The 17,602-nt window shown below is 42.8% G+C and overlaps 1 protein-coding gene across 1 annotated transcript in view; it reads right to left on the bottom strand.

Annotated features, from left to right (window-relative positions):
* LOC143794007 (cryptic protein-like) overlaps nt 1-17,602 on the bottom strand; it is a 68,501-nt gene that overhangs the window by 1,880 nt on the left and 49,019 nt on the right. The window contains exon 5 of the mRNA XM_077280926.1: nt 4,189-4,301. Within this exon, the coding sequence (XP_077137041.1) occupies nt 4,189-4,301 (113 nt within the window). The remainder of the gene's footprint in view (nt 1-4,188; nt 4,302-17,602) is intronic.

Here is a 17,602-nt window from a genome sequence, read left to right on the forward strand (position 1 = left end):
GCCAGAGCATACCCTCCTCCCAGCCAAGGGCCCATAGCATCGCCCCACTCTTGTTGCTGCCGACTTCCTGCAGCGTCGACCCTTCCACCTGTGACCATGCTCCACCGCCACATCTGCTCACCCCCTACGGTAAGCTACATTCGGACTATAAGTTGGGCTCACATTTGACACATTAAGCAAAAATGTTTTAAATATTTTTTCCCCACTTTCCTCCTCAAAATTTGGGGCAAATCTTATGGTCTTGTGTGTCTTATAGTCCACAAATTACATATAGTTACATAGTTACATAGTTATTAAGGTTGAAAGAAGACTGTAAGTCCATCTAGTTCAACCCATAGCCTAACCTAACATGCCCTAACATGTTGATCCAGGGGAAGGCAAAAAACCCCATGTGGCAAAGAGTAAGCTCCACATTGGGGAAAAAAATTCCTTCCCGACTCCACATACGGCAATCAGACTAGTTCCCTGGATCAACGCCTTATCAAGGAATCTAGTGTATATACCCTGTAACATTATACTTTTCCAGAAAGGTATCCAGTCCCCTCTTAAATTTAATTAATGAATCACTCATTACAACATCATACGGCAGAGAGTTCCATAGTCTCACTGCTCTTACAGTAAAGAATCCGCGTCTGTTATTATGCTTAAACCTTCTTTCCTCCAGACGTAGAGGATGCCCCCTTGTCCCTGTCTCAGGTCTATGATTAAAAAGATCATCAGAAAGGTCTTTGTACTGTCCCCTCATATATTTATACATTAACATAAGATCACCCCTTAGTCTTCGTTTTTCCAAACTAAATAGCCCCAAGTGTAATAACCTATCTTGGTATTGCAGACCCCTCAGTCCTCTAATAACCTTGGTCGCTCTTCTCTGCACCCGCTCCAGTTCAGCTATGTCTTTCTTATACACCGGAGACCAGAACTGTGCACAGTATTCTAAGTGTGGTCGAACTAGTGACTTGTATAGAGGTAAAATTATGTTCTCCTCATGAGCATCTATGCCTCTTTTAATACATCCCATTATTTTATTTGCCTTTGTAGCAGCTGCCTGACACTGGCCACTGAATATGAGTTTGTCATCCACCCATACACCCAGTTCTTTTTCATTGACGGTTTTGCCCAGAGTTTTAGAATTAAGCACATAGTTATACATCTTATTACTTCTACCCAAGTGCATGACCTTACATTTATCCCCATTAAAGCTCATTTGCCATTTATCAAATGAGCTTTAATGGGGATAAATGTAAGGTCATGCACTTGGGTAGAAGTAATAAGATGTATAACTATGTGCTTAATTCTAAAACTCTGGGCAAAACCGTCAATGAAAAAGACCTGGGTGTATGGGTGGATGACAAACTCATATTCAGTGGCCAGTGTCAGGCAGCTGCTACAAAGGCGATTACGATATATTAAAATCATTATTTAATAAATTAAATATAAAAAAAACACAGAAAAACATAAACAGCAATGTTAATTGACTTCAGTTAGATGTTTTGGCCAGTAATCTGTGTACATGAGGCCATGTCCATTTTGCTTTAAGGCAGTTAATTTGCTTCCCACTTGAGAAAAGTTGTGCTGAAGACAACCAGCTGCTATCACTTCTCCGCAGACACCACTAGATTAGGTGAATGTTGAGTTTAATTGCCAGAATTAGGGGTGATGACTGGGGGTGCACAAAATGTTTGGCCAGCTTGTTAATAGACTCCTTCAAGCTGGATTTACACTATCCAATTATTATAAAAGAGCACTCCTAAAATACTCATTCCCCAATAATCAGGCAGTGTAAACAGGCTGTCAATCAGCCATCGAACAAGTAAAACTACTGGTAGTCAGGTGAAATGATTTTTAAAGAGGCTTAAAAACTGTAATCTACGGCAACATGACTGACCAAATCTCCTTTTATGACAATGGATTGGATAAAATAAAACAGGAAAAGGAAACTAACAATTGCCATTACATATCAAATTGTTGTTTGGTAGAATATGCACAAATCCATGTTCCCACCTTCGGTATTTGGTCAGTATTTTACATCAGTCTTTACAAGCCAAAGCCAGGAATGAGTGAAAAATGCCAAAGTGGTGACGTGTTTCTATTATACTTTTCCTCTTATTGTTCCCCTCCTGATTTTGGCTTACAAATACTGATGTGAAACCCTGACCAAATACTGAAGGTGGGAACATGGCCTGAATGTAATAGTATAACTGCAGTGTGGGTGAAAAGTCTAGAATTACCTTAGCACTTTGTAATGGACATGTAATGTGAATCTATCATAGGGTAGGTTCACATGACCGATTTCCCACTTACGTGAAAAACAGAATGATTATTATTATCAGACTTTGACCAGAGTATAATCAGAGTTTTTACAGTGTGGCATCACTTCTTCTCGTATGTGGAATTTTTCCCCCCCGAGTTCTCTGAGTGCAGTCCGATTTTTTTCACAGACTCAGACTTGCTTTGCCAATTTTGATCTGACCCATTAAATCAAAATCGTGCATGTCTCCATTTTTTTTTACATGAACCAATAGGTCTGAGGAAAAAAATGGACATGTGTACTGTCCCATAGAATATCACAGGTATGATTCTTTACCGTGAATGCCACGAATAGCACTCGTCTGAGAAAATCGGTATTGTGCATGAGCCCATAAAGAAAATTTTTCAAAAAGGAAAATGTAGAGTGATGGCAACAGTAAAATTTGGAAAACATTTTTTTTTTTTTTTAATTCTACCTGGAATCTTTCAGCTTTCAAGATTTTTTACACAAGATTTTTGGATATTTAATTATGCTTTTTTTTTTTTTTTACCCAAAATGTAGAATGGTTCCTCTAGATGAGACATCAATAACTGTATCAAATCAGCACTGTACAAATCTGCCTTTAGTTTCAGACATTTTACTTGTATAAATAGATTGGTCCCAAGTGCAACAACAATTTATCATCTAAAAACTAATCTCAGTCAAATCCTAAAGATGATGGTGTAAATTTAGTAATCTATTCATACCTCAAACTGGTATGGTAAGTTGTGGAGAGATATGAGACAAATTAGGCTGCTCTTGGACCACTACTCACAGAGAAAAAAAGCAGAGATGGTTACCTGCTGAAGCCTCCAAACAAATGCACTAGCAGGGCGCATCGGACCCGATTAATGATGGCAAAAACACAGGTGCAAAAAATACCAATGAAACAACCACTTTCAATCCAGTATTGGCTGTTTGGCATCAGTGCACAAAAAGATAAGCGATAATAGTCTGTATGTGGCATTGTTCACACAAGCAATGCAGAGCATCTGGTCTACAGCCTATTACTAACGCACCTACAGGCGGGCCGCCCAGTGCTACAAAATGCATGCTGTGTGAATAGAGGCCTACAGTTTACAGAGCCATCTTGGTCCGACTGAGCCCTGCAAGATCCGATGCGCCCTGCTAGTGCATTTGTTTGGAGGCTTCAGCAGGTAATCATCTGCTTTTTTCTCTGTGATTTTTTTCAATTTTCTGGAGGATTTTTAAGTCCTCTTTTTGTGTCTGTGATCTTGGACCACTACTCTTGTAATTGCTGTGCCACTAGTACTATTCAACAAAATTGTGGTTCTGTATACTCAAGTGGGATAATTGGATTCCTCTTCGGATAACCATATTTGTACTCCCCATTTAAATAACATCTATTCTTTGAGTTGCAGCATACTGTTCCTCTGATATTCCTCCCGGAAATGTATGACTAAAATGTTACCAGTCCCACAGTCAATAGGATGTATCTGACAGACTGTGATACATCCAATTGAAAGAGGAACAGTAACACACAGTTGTCAATTTAATAATACATTTCCAGCAGGATTAATCAAGATTATACAGAAGAGTTCTAAGGAAATATTCTAAAGAATTAGCATTCAGAAGGAATTACAACTGCTCAATCAGACATGCAGGAGAGATGGCTGGTTGACCTTCATTTATTCTTGGTCAAGGTACTTATAAAATGATACAATCCATCAGGGACTGCCATGCTCTCCTTATGTAATAGGCACTTATGTGAGGGGTCTGACCCACCAAACCACTTCTCATCCTCTACTTTTCCTCTGATTTCGATATTAAGTGCAGTCACTTCTACATTATCAGGATCAGAATATTCAACCTTTACTTGACAGCTATAACTTTGTATCTACTGTAGTTTAGTTTGTTAGAACAGAATGCCAGCTCACCACAATCAGGTTGCAATTCTTCTTTCAAGCAGCTAAGTAAGCCATATGTACAGCGACACAGCCTGCAGCCGCGCAGCACCCAGTCTCCATGTTTGATTCGGTCCACACAATCCCTAAATGCAATAAAAGGCAATAATTACTAGGTGGCATTGATGTTTAGATACAATGGTGTCCCCAGATTTAAGCAAATATGAACAATGTTCTTGTCCTGTTGTGAAACAAATAACATATCATGAGTAATAAATCAGGGGTGCCGGAAGGTCTCTGTAAGGCTGTGTGCACTCAGTTTATTTACGGTGGTCAAAAACAACGAGTATTCTAGTGGAAACTCCTTCAGGAAACACTCCTTTTTTCAAGAGTTTTTGCAGGAGTTTTTCATTTCCTGAAGTAGTTTTTGAAGAGTTTTTAAAGCATTTAGGAATAATTTTGTCCTGAAACAGTTTTTGCAGTCTTTTAATTGGACAGTGCCTAGTTTGGAGTGGATTCCATAAGGAGAGGCTTCTTAGAAGTGACATGCACATTCTTTTTTTTGCCATCAGGCATGTTTCAATGCCTAAAAAAAAAGCTCAAAAGGCTCACCGCAACAAAGTGATTATGTAATACAAATGTATAGTAAGAATCTTCCAAGCATTCCAAGTGGTTTCTCATTGTTGCTTTTTTTTTTTTTTTTTTTTTTTTTTTTTAAAGTAGACCTGCTACAAAAGACTCCTCAAAAAATCCAGTGTGCGCATACCCTAAAGGGAACCTGTCGCTTAAAAAAAAAAAAAAAAAAAGCTGCAGGTTAAAAGCGTTCAGAAGCTGTCCTCTGCCCGCACTTTATTCCACTAGGCAGCCTTGGGCTTTCTTTCATAGTGATGAGCCTGTGCAGCTTTAGGCTCTGTGCACACGATGCGAATTTTGCTGCGGGTCCGCAGCAGTTTCCCATGAGTTTACAGTACAATGTAAACCTATGGGAAACCGAAGACGCTGTGCCCATGCCCATGCCCATGATTCATTGTGCAGAATCCGCAGCGGTTTTACACCTGCTCCATAATAGAAAACCACAAGTGTAAAACCGCAGTGGAATCCGCACAAAAAACGCGGTAAATCCGCAGTAAATCCGCGATAAATCCGCAGGAAAAGCACGGTAAATCAGCAGTAAATCCGCGATAAATCCGCAGGAAAAACACAGTGTTTTTGCCCTGCGGATTTATCAAATCCGCTGTGGAAAAATCCGCAGTAGACCATTCTACGTGTGCACATACCCTAAGTCACCACTGAGTACATAGTGTGCGACGTAGCCTGTAACCTTACCCTCCTGGCACATGACAGGTTCCCTTTAAGGTATGTTCACACAGAGTTTTTTCTAGGAGTTTTTGGAGCAGAAACTCTCCAGATTCTATTAAAAATCTCAAAACTGCTCAAAAACTTGGGAGTTTCTGCTCAGTTTCCACTCCAAAAACTCAGCAAAAATACTCAAGTGTGCACATATGTTAAGTCTTTTGATTAATTTTTCACCTGATTCTTGGTAGAATTGCATCAAAAAGTGACACAAAAAGACTGCAGCATTAAGAATAAAAAAAATAATAAAAACATGCTATGGCTAAAACTAACCTAACAGCTAGGTTGTGTAAGGAATTTCAGTATTTCAGAATTGAATAGATTGCAAATGAGAATGGAGCACATAGGAGAGAAATTACATTTTATTTTCGTCAACTTTACTATGGGCAAAAAAGGAATTGTAAATGACTTGCAGAATGAAATAAGAATGCCAGGAAAAAATATATATTTTAAATGGGTACAGTAAGTATGGCAGCAAAAGCAATAACAAGATGATCACATTAGTAATGCCCCATAAACTTTAATACAAAACTTTACAAAAAAAGTTGCCCAAACTGGATACAGTTAGTGGTGTAGCTAGACTTGTCATCAGGCACTAAGATGTATCCACATATTCATCATTAAACTTGGCGCCATGCAGGTATAAGCATAAATTATAACGCAAACATTAACTTGACATCACATTACATAGAAAATGTTGAATTAATGTTTGCCTTATCATGATATTTGACACTATGTTTAGTTATAGTTACATTATATTAGTCCTTCCTGGAGAGACAGCTGTCCATTAGCATTAATGCTGCTCATACTTATACGATAGATGACAGTTATATCTCCTGACTCCCCCCATACATGGACAAATGTTTGTACCTTCTCAATGAGGAGAGTGAAGAAAGTTAATGCCAAACAGCTCTGGTGGTGAGTTTCTACCCCCATTCAACCCCCATTAAAAATAGAGTTGGGTGTTTGAATTAAAACTATCTGATTATTCCGTTCCCTGACATCATCTATCAGGGGTGAGTCCAGAGGCACACATCAGACACTCATGGGGAGTCTGACCAGGCAAACCATTTTCCATTTCATATCTACTGGTATCCCTAAAATTTCGATGTTAACTGCAGCCACATCTGAAATTTGAACTTCAGGATATTAATTTTACATTTGAAATATAGCATTATTACTATGATTTATTATCTGTATTATTTTGATTATAGTCATAAATAGCTAATTAATACTTTAATGTAGTGGATTCACCCCTAAACTCTTTATATGTGCATGTACAGTGACATGTCAAAGTTTGTTCACCCTTAGTCAAAATTACGGTGATTGCGAAAAGTTAAGCAAGCTGAAGATGAAATGATCTCTAAAAGGCACAAAGTTAAAGAAGACACATTTCCTTTGTATTTTAGGCAAAAATATATATATTGTCAATTTTTACATTTTAAAAATTAGAAAAAGGAAAATGGGTCAATGCAAAATCTTAGGCACCTTTGGATATTTAAGAAGAAATATGCACAGGGTAAGGTACGTGAGGTAATAATAATTGTAAACCATATATAGGAATAAAAGTAACATATAACCGCTATCACCACGTGAAGGACTGAAGTGTACTATTATGGACAGTCGGATAAAATCAATAAAACCAAAAAAAGAGAGCACCACTGACTGACCAGAAAGTCCAAAAATACAGATTTATTAAGTCAATCATAAAATACAAGAAGTATAAGCACTGGGAAATTATCGGTAATTAAAACTATATAAAATACATCAGGTTTATTATTATTATTATTATTATTATTATTTATTTATATAGCACCATTGATTCCATGGTGCTGTACATGAGAAGGGGTTACATACAAGTTACAGATATCACTTACAGTAAACAAACTAACAATGACAGAACCCTGCCCTTGCGGACTTACATTCTACAGGATGGGGGGGAAGGAGACAATAGGTTGTGGGTTGCTGCAGCTCCGGCGTTGGTGAGGCGGTAGCTTCAGTAGTGATGAGGAGGCAGCAGGGTCAGTGCAGGCTGTAGGCTTTCCTGAAGAGATGGGTTTTCAGGTTCCATCTGAAGTGTCCGAATGTGGTTGATAGTCGGACGTGTTGGGGCAAAGAATTCCAGAGGATGGGGGATATTCAGGAGAAGTCTTGGAGGCGATTGGATGAGAAGCGAATAAGTGTGGAGGAGAGAAGGAGGTCTTGGGAGTACCGGAGATTACGTGAGGGAAGATATCGGGAGATTAGTTCAGAGATATAGGGAGGAGACAGGTTATGGATGGATTTGTAGGTCAGTATTAGTAATTTGAACTGGATATGCTGAGGGAATGGGAGCCAGTGAAGAGATTTGCAGAGGGGGAAGTAGAGGAGTAGCAAGGAGAGAAATGAATTAGTCGGGCAGCAGAGTTAAGGATGGACTGGAGAGGTGCAAGGGTGTTAGAAGGGAGGCCGCAGAAAAGGATGTTGCAGTAGTCAAGGCGGGAGATGATGAGGGCATGCACAAGCATTTTAGTAGATTGACGGTTGAGGAAAGGACGGATTCTAGAGATGCTTTTGAGCTGGAGGCGACAGGAGGTGGAAAGAGCTTGGATGTGCGGTTTGAAGGACAGGACAGAGTCGAAGGTTACTCTGAGACAGTGGACTTCCGGTATGGGGGAAAGCATGATGTCATTGATTGCAATAGATAGGTCAAGTAAGGAAGATCTATGGGATGGAGGAAAGATGATTAGTTCAGATTTGTCCACATTGAGTTTGAGGAAGCGAGAGGAGAAGAAGGAGGATATGGCTGATAGGCACTCTGGGATTCTGGACAGCAGAGCTGTGACGTCTGGGCCAGAAAGGTAGATCTGAGTGTCATCAGCATAGAGGTGGTACTGGAATCCATGGGACTTTATGAGTTGTCCCAAGCCAAGTGTATAGATTGAGAAGAGTAGGGGTCCTAGAACAGAGCCTTGGGGGACTCCAACAGAGAGAGGATGGGATGAGGAGGTAGTGGGGGAGTGGGAGACACTGAATGTGTGGTTGGAAAGGTACGAGGAGATCCAGGATAGGGCGAGGTCTTTGATGCCAAAGGAGGAGAGGATCTGTAGTAGGAGGCAGTGGTCAACTGTGTCGAAAGCAGAGGACAGGTCTAGAAGGAGGAGTACAGAATATTGTCCATTAGCTTTGGCAGTAAGTAGGTCTTTAGTGATTTTGAGCCTTTGATTGGTTTTTGTATGCACGGTTTTTGCACTTATACCTTTTCCACTATATGATTGATGTTACACATTGTAATTTATATTGTTTCACAGTCACATTCTTTTGTGGCACTACCATGGATTACTATGGAGTACCTACAGTTTGTTGGTGGATTTAACTCAATGTCAGCAGCAGCCCTTTTTTGGGACATTTTTAGACTTTACATATTTGCCGTGACTCTTACTGCTGTTTTGATACTTTCTCTGTATTTACATACATTCTCCTGATTGCATCCTTTTTTCAGTATTTATGGGTAAATGTACCTGATGTATTTTATATAGTTTTAATTACCTGTAATTTTCCAGTGCTTATACTTCTTGTATTTTATGATTATGACTTAATAAATATGTAATTTTGGACTTTCAGGTCGGTCAGTGGTGCTCTCTTTTTTACCTTTGGATATTTGCATGCTCAATAAATCTGACAAAGGTTTCATACCTTAATTAGCTTGTTAAGCTTATCGTTTGTTCACTATAATCGTTATGAAAGGCCAGGTGATGCAAATTTCACAGCTTTATTAAAACCAAGCCTCCTCTAACCTTGTGCAAAAACCTCAGCCATGGTATGTCAGAGGCTGCAGGCAGTCGCACAGCATCTGGCTGCGGGAGGTCTCTGTGGTTGGCTTTGCAGATGCCTTACTAGTCCTTCTGATTCTTGGACTCAGTGGCTCTAATTGACACACCAGAACATGGGTGTTTATAGACTTCCTGTCTACTTCTGGGAATCGCCAGTGATCTTCCCATTTGCCGCTGTTGAAGCTTGGAGCTATAGCAGTTGGCTATCATCCTCTCAGGTGCTGCTGGAGGATGTCTTTGTTATCTCTCTGAGTCTACTCAAGATAAGTGTTCGCCTTGTTTGTCTATCCCAGCTGTGTTTAGTTGTAGTGGGGATTGACTAATACACCCCTTCCTTCCTTTAGCAGGGTTTATTACCAGGGTCAGGCAGGGATTAGGCTCCTGCTCGGTGATAGGTGCAGAACTCCGACTCCCCTCTTCCCTAGTGTTGGGCTCCCTTTCTCCATCCCTTCGTGTTGCACTTAGTCTTCCCACACTGTGTGTGACACATGGGTTCTAAGCAGCTGTCAAGCACTCTGAACATGAGAATATTGCAGGCCCACAAAGCAGGAGAAGGCTATAAGAAGATAGCAAAGCGTTTTCAAGTTGCCCTTTCCTCAGTACAATATGTAATTAAGAAATGTCAGTTAACAGGAACAGTGAAGATCGAGATAAGGTCTGGAAGACCAACCAAAATTTCAATGAAAGGTGCTCATAGGATTGCTAGAGAGGTAAATCAGAACCACCAATTGACTATAACAGACCTTCAGAAAGATTTAGCATACTCTGGATTTGTGATACATTCTTCTACTGTTCAGAGACACTTTCACAAATAGTCTTCATGGAAGAATTATCAGAAGAAAACCTCTCCTGTCATGATCTCAATGGCAAGAGATCATAGCATCAGCATATATAGGAACTAGCTCTTGGAAGATGGAAACTGAGCTGACCATGAACTAAACCTAACGCACAACTAGCAGTGGCCGGGTAGCATGCCTACGTTGATTCTAGATGCCCAGCACCAGCCGGAGGACTAAATAAAGCTAGCAGAGGAAAATATTAGTCCTAGCTCACCTCTAGAGAAATACCCCGAAAGGAGACAGAGGCCCCCCACATGTATTGGCGGTGAATCAAGATGAAATAACAAACGTAGTATGAAAATAGGTTTAGCAAATTTGAGGTCCACTTACTACATAGCAGAAGACAGAAAGGACACTTTCATGGTCAGCTGAAAACCCTATCAAAACACCATCCAGAAATTACTTTAAAACTCTGGCATTAACTCATAACACCAGAGTGGCAATTCCTGTTCACAAGAGCTTTCCAGACACAGTAACGAAACTACAGCTGTGAACTGGAACAAAATTGCAAAAACAAACATGGACAAGAGTCCAACTTATCTAGTAGTTGTCTAGGAGCAGGAACAAGCACAGAGAGGCTTCTGATAACATTGTTGACCGGCAAGCAACTAACAGAGCAGCAAGGTTATATAGCGACTCCCACATCTTGATGGGAACAGGTGAACAGAGAAGATGAAGACACCAGTTCAATTCCACCAGTAGCCACCGGGGGAGCCCAGAATCCAAATTCACAACAGTACCCCCCCTCAAGGAGGGGGCACCGAACCCTCACCAGAACCACCCGGGCGATCAGGATGGGCCCTATGAAAGGCACGAACCAGATCAGAGGCATGAACATCAGATGCATTCACCCAAGAATTATCCTCCTGGCCGTATCCCTTCCACTTGACCAGATACTGGAGTCTCCGTCTGGAAACACGAGAGTCTAAGATTTTCTCCACAACGTACTCCAACTCACCCTCAACCAACACCGGAGCAGGAGGCTCAACGGAAGGCACAACCGGTACCTCATACCTGCGCAATAATGACCGATGAAAAACGTTATGAATAGAAAAGGATGCAGGGAGGTCCAAACGGAAGGAAACAGGGTTAAGAATCTCCAATATCTTATATGGGCCGATGAACCGAGGCTTAAACTTAGGAGAAGAGACCCTCATAGGGACAAAACGAGAAGACAACCACACCAAATCCCCAACACAAAGCCGAGGACCAACACGACGGTGGCGGTTGGCAAAAAGCTGAGTCTTCTCCTGGGACAACCTCAAATTGTCCACCACCTGCCCCCAGATCTGATGCAATCTCTCCACCACAGCATCCACTCCAGGACAATCCGAAGATTCCACCTGACCAGAGGAAAATCGAGGATGAAACCCCGAATTACAGAAAAAAGGGGACACCAAAGTGGCAGAGCTGGCCCGATTATTGAGAGCAAACTCCGCCAATGGCAAAAAAGCAACCCAATCATCCTGGTCGGCAGACACAAAACACCTCAGATATGTCTCCAGGGTCTGATTAATCCGCTCGGTCTGGCCATTCGTCTGAGGATGGAAAGCGGACGAAAAAGATAAATCTATGCCCATCCTAGCACAGAATGCCCGCCAAAATCTAGACACGAATTGGGTCCCTCTGTCAGAAACGATATTCTCAGGAATACCATGCAAACGAACAACATTTTGAAAAAACAGAGGAACCAACTCGGAAGAAGAAGGCAACTTGGGCAGAGGAACCAAATGGACCATCTTAGAGAAACGGTCACACACCACCCAGATGACAGACATCTTCTGAGAAACAGGCAGATCTGAAATAAAATCCATCGAGATGTGCGTCCAAGGCCTCTTAGGAATAGGCAAGGGCAACAACAATCCACTAGCCCGAGAACAACAAGGCTTGGCCCGAGCACAAACGTCACAAGACTGCACAAAGCCTCGCACATCTCGTGACAGGGAAGGCCACCAGAAGGACCTTGCCACCAAATCCCTGGTACCAAAAATGCCAGGATGACCTGCCAACGCAGAAGAATGAACCTCAGAGATGACTCTACTGGTCCAATCATCAGGAACAAACAGTTTATCAGGTGGGCAACGATCAGGTCTATCCGCCTGAAACTCCTGCAAGGCCCGCCGCAGGTCTGGAGAAACGGCTGACAATACCACTCCATCCTTAAGGATACCTGTGGGCTCAGAGTTACCAGGCGAGTCAGGCTCAAAACTCCTAGAAAGGGCATCCGCCTTAACATTCTTAGAACCCGGTAGGTATGACACCACAAAATTAAACCGAGAGAAAAATAATGACCAGCGCGCCTGTCTAGGATTCAGGCGCCTGGCGGTCTCAAGATAAATCAAATTTTTGTGGTCAGTCAATACCACCACCTGATGTCTGGCCCCCTCAAGCCAATGGCGCCACTCCTCAAAAGCCCACTTCATGGCCAAAAGCTCCCGATTCCCAACATCATAATTCCGCTCAGCGGGCGAAAATTTACGGGAAAAGAAGGCACAAGGCCTCATCACGGAGCAGTCAGAACTTTTCTGCGACAACACTGCCCCAGCTCCGATCTCAGAAGCGTCGACCTCAACCTGAAAAGGTAGAGCAACATCAGGCTGCCGCAACACAGGGGCAGAGGAAAAACTGCGCTTAAGCTCCCGAAAGGCCTCCACAGCATCAGGGGACCAATCAGCAACATCAGCACCCTTCTTAGTCAAATCGGTCAATGGCTTAGCAATATCCGAAAAACCAGCAATAAATCGACGATAAAAGTTAGCAAAGCCCAAAAATTTCTGAAGACTCTTAAGAGAAGAGGGCTGCGTCCAATCACAAATAGCTTGAACCTTGACAGGATCCATTTCAATGGAAGAGGGGGAAAAAATATATCCCAAAAAGGAAATCCTCTGTACCCCAAAAACACACTTAGAACCCTTCACACACAAAGAATTAGACCGCAAAACCTGAAAAACCCTCCTGACTTGCTGGACATGAGAGTCCCAGTCATCCGAAAAAATCAGAATATCATCCAGATACACAATCATAAATTTATCCAAATAATCGCGAAAAATATCATGCATAAAGGACTGGAAAACTGACGGAGCATTTGAAAGACCAAAAGGCATCACTAAATACTCAAAGTGGCCCTCGGGCGTATTAAATGCGGTTTTCCACTCATCCCCCTGCCTGATTCGCACCAAATTATACGCCCCACGAAGGTCAATCTTAGAGAACCACTTGGCCCCCTTTATGCGAGCAAACAAATCAGTCAGCAACGGCAATGGGTATTGATATTTAACAGTGATTTTATTCAAAAGCCGATAATCAATACATGGTCTCAAAGAGCCGTCTTTTTTTGACACAAAGAAAAAACCGGCTCCTAAGGGAGATGACGATGGACGAATATGTCCCTTTTCCAAGGACTCCTTTATATATTCACGCATAGCAGCATGTTCAGGCACAGACAGATTAAATAAACGACCCTTTGGGTATTTACTACCCGGGATTAAATCTATGGCACAATCGCACTCTCGGTGCGGAGGTAACGAACCAAGCTTGGATTCTTCAAAGACGTCACGATAGTCAGACAGGAACTCAGGAATTTCAGAGGGAATAGATGATGAAATGGAAACCACAGGTACATCCCCATGAGCCCCCTTACATCCCCAGCTCAACACAGACATAGCTTTCCAGTCGAGGACTGGGTTGTGAGATTGCAGCCAAGGCAATCCTAGCACCAAATCATCATGTAGATTATACAGCACCAGAAAGCGAATAATCTCCTGGTGATCCGGATTAATACGCATAGTTACTTGTGTCCAGTATTGTGGTTTATTATTAGCCAATGGGGTGGAGTCAATCCCCTTCAGAGGAATAAGAGTCTCCAAAGGCTCTAAATCATACCCACAGCGTTTGGCAAAGGACCAATCCATAAGACTCAAAGCGGCGCCAGAGTCGACATAGGCGTCCGTGGTAATAGATGACAAAGAGCAAATCAGGGTCACAGATAGAATAAACTTAGACGGTAAGGTGCAAATGGAAACAGATTTACCAAGCTTTTTAGTGCGCTTAGAGCATGCTGATATAACATGAGTAGAATCACCACAATAGAAACACAACCCATTTTTCCGTCTAAAATTCTGCCGCTCGCTTCGGGACAGAATTCTATCACACTGCATACTCTCTGGCGATTTCTCAGTGGACACCGCCAGATGGTGCACTGGTTTGCGCTCCCGCAAACGCCTATCGATCTGAATAGCCATTGTCATGGACTCATTCAGACCCGCAGGCACAGGGAACCCCACCATAACGTCCTTAATGGCATCAGAGAGACCCTCTCTGAAAGTCGCCGCCAGGGCGCACTCATTCCACTGAGTAAGCACAGACCATTTACGGAATCTTTGGCTGTAAATTTCCGCTTCATCTTGCCCCTGAGATAGGGACATCAAAGTTTTTTCTGCCTGAAGCTCCAAATGAGGTTCGTCATAAAGCAACCCCAAGGCCAGAAAAAACGCATCCACATTGAGCAACGCAGGATCCCCTGGTGTCAATGAAAAAGCCCAGTCTTGAGGGTCGCCCCGGAGCAAGGAAATCACAATCCTGACCTGCTGTGCAGGATCTCCGGCAGAGCGAGATTTCAGGGACAAAAATAATTTGCAATTATTTCGAAAATTCTGAAACCCAGATCTATTCCCCGAGAAAAATTCCGGCAAAGGAATTCTCGGCTCAGATACAGGTGCATGACAAACAAAATCTTGCAAATTTTGTACCTTCGTGGCGAGATTATTCAAACCTGCAGTTACACTCTGAAGATCCATTGCAAACAGGTGGACACAGAGCCATTCAAAGGAGAGAGAAAAAAAAAAAAAAAAAAATTTCAGCAGACTACTTATTACTCTCCTTTCGCAGCCAAGGATTTTAACCCTTTAGTGGGCCGGTCAAACTGTCATGATCTCAATGGCAAGAGATCATAGCATCAGCATATATAGGAACTAGCTCTTGGAAGATGGAAACTGAGCTGACCATGAACTAAACCTAACGCACAACTAGCAGTGGCCGGGTAGCATGCCTACGTTGATTCTAGATGCCCAGCACCAGCCGGAGGACTAAATAAAGCTAGCAGAGGAAAATATTAGTCCTAGCTCACCTCTAGAGAAATACCCCGAAAGGAGACAGAGGCCCCCCACATGTATTGGCGGTGAATCAAGATGAAATAACAAACGTAGTATGAAAATAGGTTTAGCAAATTTGAGGTCCACTTACTACATAGCAGAAGACAGAAAGGACACTTTCATGGTCAGCTGAAAACCCTATCAAAACACCATCCAGAAATTACTTTAAAACTCTGGCATTAACTCATAACACCAGAGTGGCAATTCCTGTTCACAAGAGCTTTCCAGACACAGTAACGAAACTACAGCTGTGAACTGGAACAAAATTGCAAAAACAAACATGGACAAGAGTCCAACTTATCTAGTAGTTGTCTAGGAGCAGGAACAAGCACAGAGAGGCTTCTGATAACATTGTTGACCGGCAAGCAACTAACAGAGCAGCAAGGTTATATAGCGACTCCCACATCTTGATGGGAACAGGTGAACAGAGAAGATGAAGACACCAGTTCAATTCCACCAGTAGCCACTGGGGGAGCCCAGAATCCAAATTCACAACACTCTCCTGTGTCTTCACCATAAGACTTCCTTAACACTTCCTGGTAATTCCTGTACAAGAAAAATCAGCACTGGTGAGATACGTGGTCCATGTTTGTGTGCCATCAGTATGTACGTATGGGACATCTGTGTGACATCCGTGTTTCTGTGTGCTTTCCATGTGTCTGCAGGTCACATCCATGTGCCACTCATGTGATACATAACGGTGCCTGGGAAATGCAGTATAGTTTGCACTGATCCCAGGCGATGGCTGCTGAAGGCAGCCCTCATCATTGTTGCCTTCTGTCCCTATGATCAGAGCGACCAGGCAACAATAAGAGTTGTATTCAGCGCCCACTGTGTACATCCTGTGCAACCAGCAGAGGGAAAGCTCATGGCTGGTAGCTAATGTCAATAATCTGGGAAAGATGACATTCTCCCAAAAGGTTCCCAGGGTATTAATAACAGCTCACAGCTGTTTAAATAGCCTTTACTGGTGAATTTACAAGACCCCAGAAAAAAATTATTAGGGTGCTCTAGGCTTGAAGTCAGCTGACAATACAAAGCTGACATCAACCCCAACCCAACTACTCTACTGCCCTCTTGCCAAGGCAAGTGGGAACAGCGAGGCTAAGCACCAGATTTGGCAAATCTTCTGGATGCACCATTTCTAGGGCTGCTGAGAGCTGATGTTGGAAGCCCAGGAAGGAGGGCGGGTAAATATCTCTGGCCTCTTCCTAGGCTACAAGTATCAGCCCACAGCTGTTTAGCCTTTGCTGGTTTGAATTAATAGGGAGACCCTACATCATTTTTTTTCTAGGGTCCACCTGTAAAAGGCTAAGGAAACAGCTTTGAGCTGTTATCAATAGCCGTGGGCTTCCCTCTGCTGGTTATGAAAATTACACGGGAGACCAATCCATTTTTTTTTTATTTAATTCTTAATTTTACAAGATGTACATAGTGTACAACTCCCATCATTGTCGCCTGGTCGCGCTGATCACAGGTAGACCAGTTGACAATGATGAGAGCTGCCTTCAGCAGCCAGTGCCTGGAAACAGCGTGAACTAACGCTTCTTACAAGGTGCCGGTACGTGTCATGCTGATGACATACGGATGTTATCCATGTATCATGAGTGTGCATGTGAGCAGGATGAATTTTGTCTGTGAGACTGATAAAAAAAACTGACATGTCTGCGGGTTGTTCATATGTACACACGCTCCGTGAGAAAAACCTGACGTGTGCAACACCATTGAATACAATGGGTGTGCGTCAGGGCCGGACTGGCCATCGGGCAGTTTTGGCAAATGCCAGAAGGGCCGGTGCCAGCATTGGGCCACTGCCGCCGACTCACCCTTCCCTCCCCCCGCACCGCCACTGCCTTCAACTATACCGGCATCTATGACGCTGGTACAGTTGAATGCAATGATGGAGGAGAGAGCATCACCTGATGCTCCCTCTCCCATCATTCCCCCCTCTGCCTCTGACACTGCGGGTGTGCGTGCACTCACTGTATTCCAGACAGTGCAGTGGCAGCCGCCGAGACAGGAGCAGGGAGCAATGCGGGCACGAGGAAAGATGAGGAGTGTGTTTTTGTTTTTTACTGTACTGTGGGGCCATTCTAGGGGGGAGGAGAGATGTGGGCTGTGCTGTATACTACTATGCGGGCTGTGCTATATACTACTGTGTGGGCTGTGCTGAATACTACTCTGTGGGCTCTGCTGTATACTACTATGTGGGCAGTGCTGTATACTACTGTGTGGGCAGTGCTGTATACTACTGTGTGGGCTGTGCTGTATACTGCTACGTGGGCTGTGTTAT

The sequence above is a fragment of the Ranitomeya variabilis genome, chromosome 1, assembly GCF_051348905.1.
Source record: "Ranitomeya variabilis isolate aRanVar5 chromosome 1, aRanVar5.hap1, whole genome shotgun sequence".
NCBI classification, from domain to species: Eukaryota; Metazoa; Chordata; class Amphibia; order Anura; family Dendrobatidae; genus Ranitomeya; species Ranitomeya variabilis.